General features: G+C 42.9%; 1 protein-coding gene across 3 annotated transcripts in view; it reads right to left on the bottom strand.

Moving 5' to 3' along the window:
- Positions 1 to 3,593: 3,593 nt before the first annotated feature.
- Positions 3,594 to 14,361, bottom strand: part of FKBP5 (FKBP prolyl isomerase 5) — a 111,995-nt gene continuing 101,227 nt past the window's right edge. For 2 of the 3 annotated variants that reach the window (XM_054490673.2, XM_063666162.1), the window contains exons 9-11: positions 10,040 to 10,225; positions 6,999 to 7,238; positions 3,594 to 5,936 (exon numbers count right to left, since the gene is read on the bottom strand). In XM_054490673.2, coding sequence (XP_054346648.1) covers positions 5,829 to 5,936; positions 6,999 to 7,238; positions 10,040 to 10,225 — 534 coding nt within the window. In that variant the 3' untranslated portion in view covers positions 3,594 to 5,828. Of the gene's footprint in view, positions 5,937 to 6,998; positions 7,239 to 10,039; positions 10,226 to 14,361 lie in introns of those variants that run through there. The other variant, XM_054490675.2, reaches the window with a different exon arrangement.

The raw sequence follows: 14,361 nt of genomic DNA on the forward strand, positions 1-14,361 counted from the left end.
TTTTATTTTTTGAGACAGACTCTCGCTCTGTCGCCCAGGCTGGAGTGCAGTGGCGCGATCTGGATCTCAGCTCACTGCAAGCTCCGCCTCCTGGGTTCACGTCATTCTCTTGCCTCAGCCTCCTGAGTAGCTGGGATTATGGGCGCCTGCCACCAAGCCTGGCTAATTTTTTGTATTTTCAGTAGAGACGGGGTTTCACCATGTTAGCCAGGATGGTCTTGATCTCCTGACCTCGTGATCCACCCGCCTTGGCCTCCCAAAGTGCTGGGATTACATGTGTGAGCCAGGACACCCAGCGGGTTTAAGTTTTTAAGACAAAAAAATTCAGGAGTCCTTAGTGTGGAAACATGGTTGTGAGCAGATGTAATACAAACTCATCAAGTCATTCACTAGAACTAGAGTAACTAGAATTAGTCATTGCACCCCCAAATACTCATCATTAACTGTTTATTCTTACCACTTATTTCCTTAGTCAGAAGCTTTAAGGAGATAACTTTAAGCCAAGAACAATGCCTACAATAAGGAGTTATCTTATGAAAACACATTATCCCAGAGCAGACCCAGGCTGGAAATATTTAATACCTCAAGAAAGGCTTAGACACAGACCAGACCCGGTGGCTCACACCTGTAATCCCAGCATTTTGGGAGGCCGACGCGAGTTGATCACCTGAGGTCAGGAGTTTGAGACCAGCCTGGCCAACATGGTGAAACCCCATCTCTACTAAAAATACAAAAAATTAGCTGGGTGTGGTGGCGGACACCTGTAATCCCAGCTACTCGGGAGGCTGAGGCAGGAGAATCACTTGAATACCAGCGGCAGAGGTTGCAGTGAGCCGAGATTGTGCCACTGCACTCTAGCCTGGGCGACAAGAACAAAACTCCCTCTCAAAAACAAAAACAAAAAAGAAAGGCTTAGCCACATGTTGTATTTGCAATGTGTCAACTAAGCCAAGTTGGAAACACATGTCCCAGAATTCCTTCCCTGCTTAGTTCTGGGTTAGCAAGGACTAATGACCTTGTGGAGATTTGAGAGGTGGAAATAATGTAGCAGCCACATTTTTTTTTCTAATTTTAGAGACAGGGTCTCACTCTGTTGCCCAGGCTGGAGTGCAGTGGCATGATCATAGCTCACTGAAGCCTAGAACTCATGGCTTCAAGTATCCTCTCACCTCAGCCTCTCAAGTAGCTGGGACTATAGGCATGCACCATCATGTGTAGCTAACTAATTTTGTGTGTGTGTGTGAGTGGTAGTGATGGGGTCTATGTTGCCCAGGCTAGTCTTGAACTCCTGGCCTCAAGCAATCCTCCTGCCTCAGCCTCTCAAAGTGCTGGGATTACAGGTGTGAGCCACTATCCCTGGCCCCTAAAGTGTATTTTAAAAAGATGCCTCTGCTTAACACGCTGGCAAGCTTCCCACCATAGCTTTATTCCAAAGTAGACTATGAGGCCTGTGGCTCTGCTACCATTTCAGTTCCACCGAATGTGTGGAAATTCTAAGGAAGTACCAACATCTCCTTCCATACACCAAGAGCATCACTCATCACACTAGAAAAAGACCTATTTTAAAATGGTGCAAAGGCATCAGGTGACCTGATGGCCATGGGTGGGCTGCATCACCATTCTGGGTCCTCCCCATTCTTGATTCTCCAAGGTTCCCTCATCTTTAGAAGACAAAGAATCCCTGCCTTATAAACTGTGCTTTAATTTTTCTAACTATAGGCTGCAGTTACCCAAACAAGATGCTGTCAAAAATCTGAAGAGTTGTATTTAACGCTGTCTCTTTCTTGTCATGTATTATTAAGGTCACATGTGGAGATTCTGGGCAATTACAGATAGTGCCTTCTCCTCCACAGAAACTCCACGTCAGACACGTAGTAGAGAAAAATCTGAAGGGAAGTACTGAAGGTCTACCAAAACTTTTCAAGCCATCAGAGAACATCCTTTTGTGTACTTTTGTCAGTCATTATCATTCAAATGCGTAAGCAGCCAGCTGATGGAAAAAATATATGGCTGGGTTGGGGAATTCTGAGTTTCAGGATTTTGACTAACTGGCTCAAATTCAATGCGTTTTGTCACCTATACTGGAGATAGTCTCCAGCCCCAGAGAATACAGGGTTCACAGGTACCATACTAAAAGCAGAGGTCAGTGTGCTGCTAAGGCCAAGTAAGTATAGACAAAGCCCTTCACTGGCAGTCCTCGTTTTGGAGGTTGTGCAAGCTGCCTCTGAATTACTGAGATTACACATTTACAGCCAGGAATCTTCTCTGGCTCATCCTCAAGATCCCTAGGGTGATCATTATTTTATTTAAAAAAAAAAAGCATGCAAATAAAGGGAATTTATTATGGTTGAGATAGGGTCTTGCTCTGTCACCCAGGCTGGAGTGCAGTGGCATGATCATGGCTCACTGCAGCCTCAACCTCCCAGGGCTCAAGTGATCCTCCCACCTCAGCCTGTAACTGGGCCTAAAGGTGCATACCATCACGTCTGTCTAATTTTTGTACTTTTTGTAGAGACAGGGTCTTGCCATGTTGCCCAGGCTGGTCTTGAACTCCTGGGCTCAAGCGACCTGCCCACCTTGGCCTCCCAAAGTGCTGGAGTTATAAGCATAAGCCACTGCACCTAGCTAGGAATTTATTTCATTACCAAATAATTTAACAGGAAGGAGGGAGAAACATAATTCAAATCCAGAGATGAAGCCAAGAATTCAGAGGGAATAAAGGGTGCCTCGAACCTGCATCAACCTGTCTGTAGACCTCAGAGGTCCTACTAAGTACCTTTCCAGCACCGTGCCACCTTCTTTTGCAGTATGAAAATGAGGATTTGCAGTATATGTGACATCTCCTTAGGCCTTGAGAGTCTGTGATGATGAGTATTGATGATACATGCTACTTAAGAAAATGTATGCTCAATACGGAACACCACCTGAGATAGGCTTACTTATGTTTCATATATTTATTAAAGGGCACAATTAAATTTTATTTTGCAAATTGAGCCTACCTTAAAATCAGCTTAAAAAGGGTGAAATATCCACTGGCTAATGAAAAAACAAAACCTTTTTATTTTTCCGATTACTTGGTTCTTTTTAGCAATGATGCATTGTTCCGCCACTTTCACCCCAGTGTTGGTTTCAGGTGCACCTTAGAGCAAAGTGTAGGACCATACTGTCCATTGCCGATTTTCTGATTTTTTTTTTTTTTTTTTTTTTGAGACTGAGTCTCACTGTCACCCAGGCCAGAGTGCAGTGGCACAATCTTGGCTCACTGCAACTTCCACTTCCCAGGTTCAAGTGATTCTCCTGCCTCAGCATCCCGAGTAGCTGGGATTACAGGTGTGTGCCACCACACCTGGCTAATTTTTGTATTTTTAGTAGAGACGGGGTTTTACCACACTGGCCAGGCTGGTCTCAAACTCCTGACCTCAGGTGATGCATCTGCCTCAGCCTCCCAAAGTGCTGGGATTACAGGCATAAGCCACTGCGCCTGACATCTCTGATGTTTAATTTCTTCAAGTTGGCCCCCACCATGGTTTTTTAACCAATATAGCTTTCCCTGAAAATCACTTAAGCAAAACCAAAAACAGTGGGAAGTCACATTTGTTTTTTGGGATTTATTTAAAGAACACACAAAAAAGTGCATCTAAATAATTTTTTTTAAAAACAATGTCTTTAATTCATCATATGCTGACTTGGCAATCCATATGCAGCCTAAAAGGTGGTTGAAAGATGTCTGTGGACTTCTACACAAATTGTTTAAGATTATTGAATTTGATACAAGAATACGTGAAGTGTCTTCTTGAGTGGTAATGGGCACCCTGTAGTTATTTGCTCAGAACCACTCACACACCCTTCCCCTCCCCACACACACTCTTGCCAGTTCCCCCTGGTGAACCATAGTACACACGTGGGAGACAGCTGGCATCATCTGAGTCTTGGAATAGCTTTCTTGTTTGTTATCTGCAAAAAGCTAGGTGGCCTTTTTAGTATCAAATTTCAATCTTGGCCTTACTGGAACCATGCTCTATAGAGCTTTCCCAACAGTTTAGCAAGTAAGCAAAATCAGCTTTTGCGCTTCATATTTCGTAAGTGAGATTAGGGCTTTTAAAATAAACATTTCATAAAAAAGACAAAAGCATAAATGAGAAATTAGAGGGATTTTAGTTATCATTAAAGGAAAAAACTCACAAATTGATTCCATTTGTTCCATGGAGAAGAAAAGTATTATAAAAGGAAATAACTTGATTTTTAGGTTTTAAGGGGGTCCTAATCTAAGTCTTTTGATAAAACCACCATAAATATAAAAACTAATTTAAAATATAACTGCCAGTGTTTTTTAGGATTTAAAAAAGTGAGATGTTCCAGGTTTAAGCAAATGGTTCCTTGGGTTGCCAAATGCATTCCCATGAGTGTTTCTTAGGCTGAGGGAATAGAGAGCCATGCTCAATCTGTTTACCCGTAAGGACTGAAATTCAACTACATGTACACATTTATTTTAAGACTTGCCCTAGTTCAATGGTCAGGTCAAGTACTGGAGATTTAGGCTATTGGCTGTGTACCGGCATGGGAAGCTGTCTTCAACTCTTTCACAACTCACGCCAGAACAGAGAAGCTTGACAGGGCCGGAAAAGCGAGCAGCTGCATGTCAAACCTGCAGGTGAAACCCCTAGTGTAGAAGAGCAACTATTTATTTGTCAACCCTACAGATTTTGTTTTTAAAAATTAAGCTTAGTACTAAAAAGTCAAAATTTTTTTGCATGATAGAGGAGTGTAAATAAAGTTCCATAAACCAGTATACATATGCTTATGAGCCAATAATCTTAAAAAGACAAAAAAAGCTGCATGGATCCTAAATGACTATGTAAATAGATCCACTCCAGGGCAAAAATATTGTAAGAACAAGTCTTAAATTCTTAATAGCAAGGATTAGAATGAAAGAAGAAGCTGAACAGTAGCAATGCTGGGAGGAAGTACTGTGTATTGAATATTATTCCCTAAAAGGAATAGAGGAGGGGAGAAAAAGCACAATTCTGATTGCTCTTTTCACATTTCAGTATCTCAGAACTTCATCGAAAATAGGAAAAGCTAATCCAGAAACTCTCATCTGCTCATTATCATTGCTGAAGGGTGTTTTAGGAATGACAAAATTACTCCCCCAGGGACAGGCTGTGTGTGGTAGAAGGCCACTCTCACAAAGAGGCTGGCTGAGGAGGGGGACTTTGGGAGGTGGCTAAGTCAGCAAGCAAGTGGCCTCTGAGGTTCTGGCTTTCACGTCTATGACACTGCTGTGGAACTGGGGAGACATGAGACCCCTCTACTGTGGGTTCTGTTGGTTAAAAATGCAACAGACTACATTTATAGCACTTCAGCCATTTAAAAAACAAAAGCTTATCCTCCTTCCCCTACCCTACCCAACTGTAGGAAAGGAGAAATTCATGAAGCATTTTTTTTTTAAAGGTTTCTGCAGTGCTATTAAAGTTCAAAGGTAAAGCCTAACAGCCCCACATTGTTAAGATGATCTCAAGGGACCCTGAATTGGATACTGAAGGTTGATAGAAACTGAAATGAGCTGGACTTAAGCTGCTGGCTCCCTCCCTCCACACCACAGTCATTTCTGTTTGTTCCACCTGGAGTGGTCCCGTGCCACCCCTCAGTGAACCCTCCGGGCAGCAGCAGGGGGGCTGTTTTTGGGAAGCTACTGGTTTTGCCATTTGCTTCCAGAATCACATAGACTATAACAAACTTTACATTAAACACTGTTCCGTCCTGAGTTGGGGGAAAGCCCATTGAGGAGGGGCCGAGTTCACTGGGACTCTTCCCTCCTTGGCGTGGCGTCATACGTGGCCCTCAGGTTTCTCTTCTTCCATTGCTTGACTGTCTGTTCCTTTTTCGTTAGTGACCCCTTCTGAAGTCTTCTTGCCCATTGCTTTATTGGCCTCTTCCTAAGGAAGAAATAAGCAATCAAGAAGGTCAGAGAATAAAGAAGTGAAATAATTCCTGGCTCCTCCAGACTGTGTATCAGGTCCCAAACACGAGGTATTGCAATGATTTTCTCTAGGATATCTAGCTGGGTAGGTCAGGGCTGTGCTACCAATAGTTAGAGTGGGAGCTTCACCTTTCTTTGGTTGACACATGGGACAGCTGTGGGATAATGAAGTCTGGGCATTCCTGGAGACTGGGGACAGGACCAGAGTGCCAACTATGCTGTAGGGAGGTCGCCCTCTCTCCAGACAGACCTCTCCTGGCACATTTGCCAGGCTGGCTGCCGACTCTCAAGATAACAGGTGTGATGATGGGGCTCCTATAACATCCCATTTCCTGGGAAAATCAGAAGTCTTACTTGAAAAAATAAATCCTGATGGGTTTACAATTTTTCAAAAATGACAAAAGGGCTGGGCATGGTGGCTCATGTCTATAATCCCAGCACTTTGGGAGACCAAAGCAGGAGGATCCCTTGAAGCCAGGGGTTTGAGACCAGCCTGGACAACAAAGTGAAACCCTATCTTCACAAAACATTTTAAAAAGTTAGCCCAGTGTGGTAGTGTGCTTGTCCCAGCTACTTAGGAGGCTGAGGTGGGAGGATCACTTGAACCAGAGAAGTCGAAGCTGCAGTGAGCCATGTTAGCACGACTGCATTACAGTCTGGGTAACAGAGCGAGACTCTAGCTCGGGCAGGGGCTGGGGGGTGGGGGGGGGAGGCGCGGGGGGAGTTGGTGCAAAATTGCTGTTTTTGCCATTGAAAGTAATGGTAAAAACCACAATTACTTTTGAACCAATCTAATACATCTGAAGGGAATTTAGTTTTCTCATCTCTCATGACGTGTGCCTTTGGTGACTGGAACTGCCCTACTCGACCTTTGGATCCAAAGCAGCCTCAGATCAGATTGGAAATCGTTTTCCCTACTCTTGAGCCTCTTGGGTTGTTTAACTGTTCCTGTCCCCTAAAATCAAAGGGGCATGGTCAGGCTCTTGATCCACCTGCAGTCAGCGGGCTCTGCACACACCTTGGCATCCTGCTCTGCAAACTTCTTGAACATGTTGGCGTATATCCTGCGGTCCCGCTCGTTGTGCTCTTTGGCCTTTTTCTGGCACATGGAGATCTGCAGTCTTGCAGCCTTATTCTGGGGGTTTACTTCCAGCACTTTCTCAAAGTCACCCTTGGCTGACTCAAACTCGTTCATGAGCAGCTGGGCTTCACCCCTCCTATACAAGCCTTTCTCATTGGCACTGTCCAGTCCAAGGGCCTAGGAACAGATGGTCTATATTTTAGAAAGGATGAATTTTAATAAATTCAGTAAACAGCTTACCAAAGATCTTTTGCCAAAGGAGATGGAAAAAGTGTATTTAAAAAAATGGGGCTCAAGATAATTACATACTACTGATCAAAATTTACTACCCAAATTATTTTCTGCATTTAATGCGATTTCTAGAAAGATCCCAAGGAGATTTGAGAGGGGGATCTTGAGAAGTTCATTTTAAAGTTCATTGGAACAAATAAGTGCCCAAGAATGGCTGAAAAAAATTGGGAAAAAAGAAAAAAATAAGAGGCACTTGTCCTACCACAGAAAAAGACAAACTTTAAAACTACTGAAATTAAGACAGTTTGGTTACTAGTATGTGGACAAACAGCTCAGTGGAACAGAACGAATCATTCAGAAACAGTCATGTGTCTGCATATAAAAACATTTGAAAACGACAAAGGTGGTAATGTGAATCAGTGGAGAGTTAACTTTAAAATAAACGGGGCCAGGACGGCAGCTATCCACATAGAAAATAAGAGTTAAGGCCGGGTGCAGTGGCTCACACCTGTAATCCCAGCACTTTGGGAGGCTGAGGCAGATGATCACCTGAGGTGAGGAGTTCGAGACCAGCCTGGCCAACATGGCGAAATCCTGTCTCTACTGAAAATACAAAAATTAGCTGGGCGTGGTGGCAGGCGCCTGTAATCCCTGCTACTTGGGAGGCTGAGGCAGGAGAATTGCTTGAACCAGGGAGGTGGAGGTTGGAGTGGGCCGAGATCGTGCCACTGCACTCCAGGCTGGGTGACAGAGTGAGACTCTTGTCTCCAAAAAAAAAAAAAAAAAAAAAAAGTTAAATTCTTACCTCATATTGTAAGCACAAAAATAAATTCTAGATCAATCATATTTACATATTAAAAAACCATAAAATGTTTCAATTATTTTTTATTTTAAAATATGTAAAATCTAATCATTATTTTTTTGAGGCAGGGTCTCACTCTGTCGCCCAGGCTGGAGGGCAGTGGCTCAATCACAGCTCACTGCAGCCTCTATCTCCTGGGCTCAGGCAATCCTCTCGCCTCAGCCTCCGAAAGTCCTGGGGTTACAAGTCACAGGTGTAAACCACTGTGCCTGGCCTCAGTTATTTTTATAATCTTGGTGTGGGGAAGTCTTTTCTAACTAGAAAGGAGAAGACAAATCTGACTACATAAATATTAAAACCTTCTTTAAAGATAAAGATATAATCAACAAAACTAAAAGAAAATTGCTGGGGTGTGGTGGCTCACACCTGTAATCCCAGCACTTTGGGAAGCTGAGGCAGCAAATCACCTGAGGTCAGGAGTTGGAGACCAGCTGGGCCAACATGGTGAAACCCTGCCTCTACTAAAAATACAAAAATTAGCCGGGCGTGGTGGTTGGCACCTGTGGTCTAAGCTACCTGGGAGGCTGAGGCAGGAGAATCGCTTGAACTTGGGAGGTGGAGGTTAGAGTGAGCCAAGATTGTGCCATTGCACTCCAGCCTGGGTAACGGAGAAAGACTCCATCTCCAAAAAAAAAGAGGAAAATAAGGAGAACAGGCTTCCTATTGCCAAAGATAGGGTTAATAGTGATGGTATATGACTGCTTCTGTCAATAGAAGACAGAAAAATAATGTAGTCAAGGCTGTGCTGGGTGTGGTACCTCACAACTTTAATCCCAGCTCTTTGGAAGACCCCCATCTCTACAAAAGTAAATTTAAAAATTAGCAGGGTGTGATGGCATGCACTTGTAGTCCCAGCTACTCAGGAGGCTGAGGTAGGAGGATAGATTGGGCCCGAGAGTTTGAGGCTGTAGTGCATTATGTTCATGCCTATTAATAGCCACTGCACCCCAGCCTGGGCAAAATAGCAACAACTTGTCTCTAAAACAGAAACAAAACACACACACACACACACACACTCTCACTCTCTCTCTCTCTGCTCTGTATGAAAAAAACAAAAAATACGTATAAAATTAATAACTAGTCTTGGGAGAGAGGCTGCAATAGGAAACACTGATCCACAAAATTCAAAAATAATCTCACAAAGAATGTACAAAATAGTTGCCTTGCTTTTCTTATCCTTTTATGTCTACCTTTAAGATACGTCCAATGATTAGTTTTTACTTTTACCCATAGTATAATATATACTGTTCACTCTGAGACCAGATACCTAAAATAGTATCAGCTGGTATATAAATATATCAGAACGATACATAACGATACAGATGATAAACCACTGTTATAGAGTACTGTGGGTAAGCACTCAAAGACCGAAGATAGTATTAATAAGACAAATGTAAAAATAAAAAGGCTGCTGATGCTCTGTGGACCTTTCAAATTATTTATGCATATCAGTGAATAAATGATTATAATAAAAATTGACCTATATATATGCTTTATATGAACAGTTGCAGTCTGTTAAAGTCCAGAAAAGCTTAAGTTAAATCTGCTCTTATTAAACTGAACCTGAGGAGTTATACGTCTACTCTGATATAAATACTACAGTTATAAGGAAGGTCGTGGATAAAAATTATTTAATTTTAATCAAAACTTTTCTTCAGAATGCATTATGATAAACAGTCTAGGTATCATAAAAGTCTGACTGTAATAAAAATCTTGCTGAATTTCCCAATTCATACTGAGAAACAAATAATCCCAAACATTCAAATAAATAAAACAAAGTCAAAATGAAAAATCCTGCAACCTTTGGCTGAGAGGAAGCAAAAGACAGAGATGGAGAAAAGATCTGGAGTATCTAAAGTCCATCTCACGGGAGACACGATGTTACCTTGTCACAGCATTCGACAGCTTTGGTGTATTCTCTAAGCTTCAAGTAGCACATGGCCAGGTTCAGAAAGGCAGCAAGCAGAAATGATTCAGAAGCTTTCGATTCCTTTTCTGATAAACCATATTCCATCTCTAACCAGGATACTATCTTCCCATACTGAATCACCGCCTGCATGTATTTGCCTCCCTAGGATAAAAAAGCATCATTACTTGTACTTGGCTCTTGAGGGGGTACAAAAGAAAAGCAAATCCTCAAAGTGAAGCAACCCCTCCAGCAAACCCTGGTACAGCTGGTTTCTTTCTTTCCTTCTGGAGATGACTCTCCAGGTACCTTTCCCACTCCCTTGGAGGCCTCGATGGCCTGTGGGCTGGTTTGGGGCAGTGCCTGAGCACTGCCTAGTGCTGCTCTCCAGCATTTCCATCCGTCCCTTCAGCAGGTGTAGTACAGCAAGGCTTCTGGGCTATGTTCTTTGGTGCTAATATTCTTTAGTCTTCTTTTTTTTTTTTTTTTTTTGAGACAGAGTCTCACACTGTCTCCAGGGCTGGAGTGCAATGGCGCGATCTCAGCTCACTGCAACCTCCACCTCCCGGGTTCAAGTGATTCTCCTGCCTCAGCCTCCCGAGTAGCTGGGGACTACAGGTGGCTGCCACCAAGCCCAGCTTTTTTTTTTGTATGTTTAGTAGAGACAGCGTTTCACTATGTTGGCCAGGCTGGTCTTGAACTCCTGACCTTGTGATCCGCCTGCCTTGGCCTCCCAAAGTGCTGGGATTACAGGCATGAGCCACCGCACCTGGCCTATTCTTTAGTCTTTCAAAATGATTGTGAGCAGTTTTAGACTATGCCACTAAAAAAATGAAGAGAAGTTACTTTTCTTTTCAGCACTTCACAGCAAATACTACATTCTGGCAAGTGCTAGTTCCAAACACAGCCAATCTTATTTGAACCAGTCTCTGTTGCAACTACTAAATTCTTGTCATTTGTAATGCAAAAGCTGCTCTAGACAGTATGTAAATCAATGGGTGCAGCTGTGTTTCACTTAAACTGTACTTACAAAAACAGGCAGGGAACAGATTTGGCCAGCAAACTGTAGTTTGCTGACCCCTGATCTATAGGCAATGGGAATATGAATAGTTGGATAGTAGCATACAACATAAATAACAACTATAAAACTATAAAACAATATACATCAGAAAGGTCTGTCAGCTATATGAGAAAAATCTTTCTCCTACTCATATTTTTGTGCTTAGCTGATTAGAATTAGAATTCTAACAATTTAAAAACATCACATCAATTAATTATATATTAGATATATTATATATAAATATAAATAAACATATATATTATATATATTATATATATATATGCATGCTCATATAAGAAACGCTGGGGGCTGAGCACAGTGGCTCATACCTGTAATCCCAGCACTTTGGGAGGCCAAGGCAGGCAGATCACCTGAGGTCAGGAGTTCGAGACCAGCCTGGCCAACATGGTGAAACCCCGTCTCTACTAAAAATACAAAAATGAGCCAGGTGTGGTGGCACATGCCTGTAATCCCGCCTACTTAGGAGGCTGAGGCAGGAGAATTGCTTGAACCCAAGAGGCAGAGGTTGCAGTGAGCCAAGATCATGCCACTGCACTCCAGCCTGGGTGACAGAGTGAGACTCCTCAAAAACAAAACAAAACAAAACCAAACCCCTCCAGGGCTGAGACAGTGTGTTCACTGTGATTTTAAGGTGAATGAAAGCACTGGGGAATCGCTGGTAAATACGCAAATAGAAACAGGAGTGCAAGTGGGGATTCTCCTTTAAGGAGGTGATAAAAGCTCACAACCACAGATGATACATCCTGCCAGATGGCAGAGGAGCAGCCAGACCTATTAGGACATTAAATTCAATGCCTGACCAACAGTGTTAAGACCATGTTACTAGGATTTACCACAGTCAAAGCAGCGCGTACATCTCACTGCCGAGTTGTCTCTCCCCACAAATACTCCAACCCTCACCCAAGGAGTCTGAGTAAGAGAAAAACCACAGAGCAGGTCTAAGAGGACACGCCTGTGATACAGGACTTCAAGTGGGTGACATAAGAAATGAGCTCTGCCTGTAGAAAGGAAGTCCTGGTGTGGATTTTCTGGTGATGAAGATGGGGCAGACCTGTTCCAGCTGGAAGGCCTGGGTGTGAATGAGGGCCAGGCTACATCCCTCGAACATCCTTCTTCCCAAGTCACTCGCTTAGGAGAGGGAAGACTGGCACTAAAATCAAAGTCTGTCACCCTCTCTGCCTCAGAAATGTGTGATACAGGTTATTCACAAGAACACGAAACCAGGGCATTTTATTATAAATGCTGAAATTCTTGAGGAAATTAGATTTGCTATGGACTGAATTGTGTCCCCCATCCCAAATTCCTATGTTGAAGCCCTCACCCCCAGTGTGATATTTGCAGATGGAGCATTTGGGGAGGGAATTAGGTTAGATGTGGTCATGAGGGTGGGGCCTCATGATGGGATTAGAGCCTTTATAAGAAGAAACTCGGGTGCTTGCTGCCCTCTGCCCTCTCTCCACTCACATGCACGTGGAAAGGCCACGTGAGAACACAGCAAGAAGGGAGCTGCAAGGAACCAGAGAAGAGGCCCTCCCCCGACACTGACCCTGCTGACACCTTGATCTTGGACTTATAGTCTCCAGAAGTAAATTCCTGTTGTTGGCGCCACCCAGTGTATGGTATTTTGCTATGGCAGCTCAAGCTAAGACAATACTTACATTTTGTCATAGTCTTAGGCCTACCACTCCTTTTTTGGATGCTACAGAAAAATAAGAATAAAGTCCTCACCAGTTTCAGGTCGGCATTTTCTTTCTGTCACTGCCTTTTCTCTTGCTGGTCTTTGAGGACAGGCAGCATTGTCCTCTCCCTTTTGGAATATTCAGGGTTTAGCACCAAGAGGTCTTTAATAAAGGTTGGTTGAGTAAATATTGAAATCAAAGGAATATAAATATGGAATCAAAACTTTTTCTAAAATGGTGTGGTGGCTCACGCCTATAGTCCCAGCACTTTGGGAAGCTGAGGCAGGAGGATCTCTTGAGTCCAGGAGTTCGAAGCTGCAGTTAGCTATGCTTGTGCCACTGCACTCCAGCCTGGGTGACAGAGTAAGACCCTCTCTCTCTCTAAAAACAATACCAACAACAAAACCTTTTGCTATCATTGGGAGCAAAAAAGGTGTGAGTGGAAATGAAAGGTGTTGTTTCACTGAGATGAGCTAGGAAGGACAGGCATTTCTCCTGTCATGCCTCATTTCTTCATCCTCTCTCCTCCTCCCTCTCTAATGCATCAATTAACTTTTCTGATTATCTCCTAATATATTGTATAGGGAAAGAAAAGAAGAGCCAGGGAGGACAAAAACCTAGATCTTATCATTTCAATAGGTTCTGAATAATCAGAATGGTAGAAGGCTATGAAAACAAAACAAAACACAAAAAACAGGTATTAGACTTCTTAATAGTTCCTTTACATTTATAGGGCATTTTAATTTTTTGAAAGCTCTTGCATATATATCATGTAACTTTATTTAGACTTCGACTTCCAATGAGTGAAAAGTCTGTCTTGTATTCCCTGCTTCTGAGGTACTAAAGCAGTTCTCAACTGGGGGGGTGATTTTGCCCCCCAGGGAACACCTGGCAGGTCTGGAGGCATTTTTAGTTGTCATAACTGGGTAGGATGCTACTGGCATCTAATGGGCAGAGGCCAGGAATGCTGCTAAATATTCTACAATGCACAAGACAGCCCCACACAATCAAGAATTATCCCACTCCAAATGTTGATAGTACTGAGGTTGAAAAATTCTGCACTAAAGGAAAGAGATAAAAGACAGGGTGGACTCTTCTGAGGAATTTTTTTAAAACATCAAATCCTAGAGTCATAAACGGCTTGTTTCTAAATCACATTACTGGTATCTTGGAACAGCAAGGGTGGTGAAAATATAGCAAAGCCCGATTTATCTGAAGAGTTTAGAGGTTGAACAATTCTCCTCAACTAGTTTGTTTTAGAAATGCTTTCTTCCCAGGAGCAGCACAAGGGGGCGCAAGAATCCCACATCACTTCAGTGTCCTTAGCCTTCTTGCCACTCTGCTGCCAAGTCAGAAAAAAAGAAAAACATTGACCAGGTGTGAGTTAATGCTCCTGTCCTGCAGAACACTGTCAGCTATGAGGGCAAAAATCGTGTCTGTTTAACTCGCTTGCACAATGCCTGGCTTAATATGCTGTTACCTGTACTTATTTTCAGAGCCAAATAAAGAGTTCTCTATTTTTCTTCTCTTTAGTATTCAGA

The sequence above is a fragment of the Pongo pygmaeus genome, chromosome 5 (assembly GCF_028885625.2).
Source record: "Pongo pygmaeus isolate AG05252 chromosome 5, NHGRI_mPonPyg2-v2.0_pri, whole genome shotgun sequence".
Classification (NCBI taxonomy): Eukaryota; Metazoa; Chordata; class Mammalia; order Primates; family Hominidae; genus Pongo; species Pongo pygmaeus.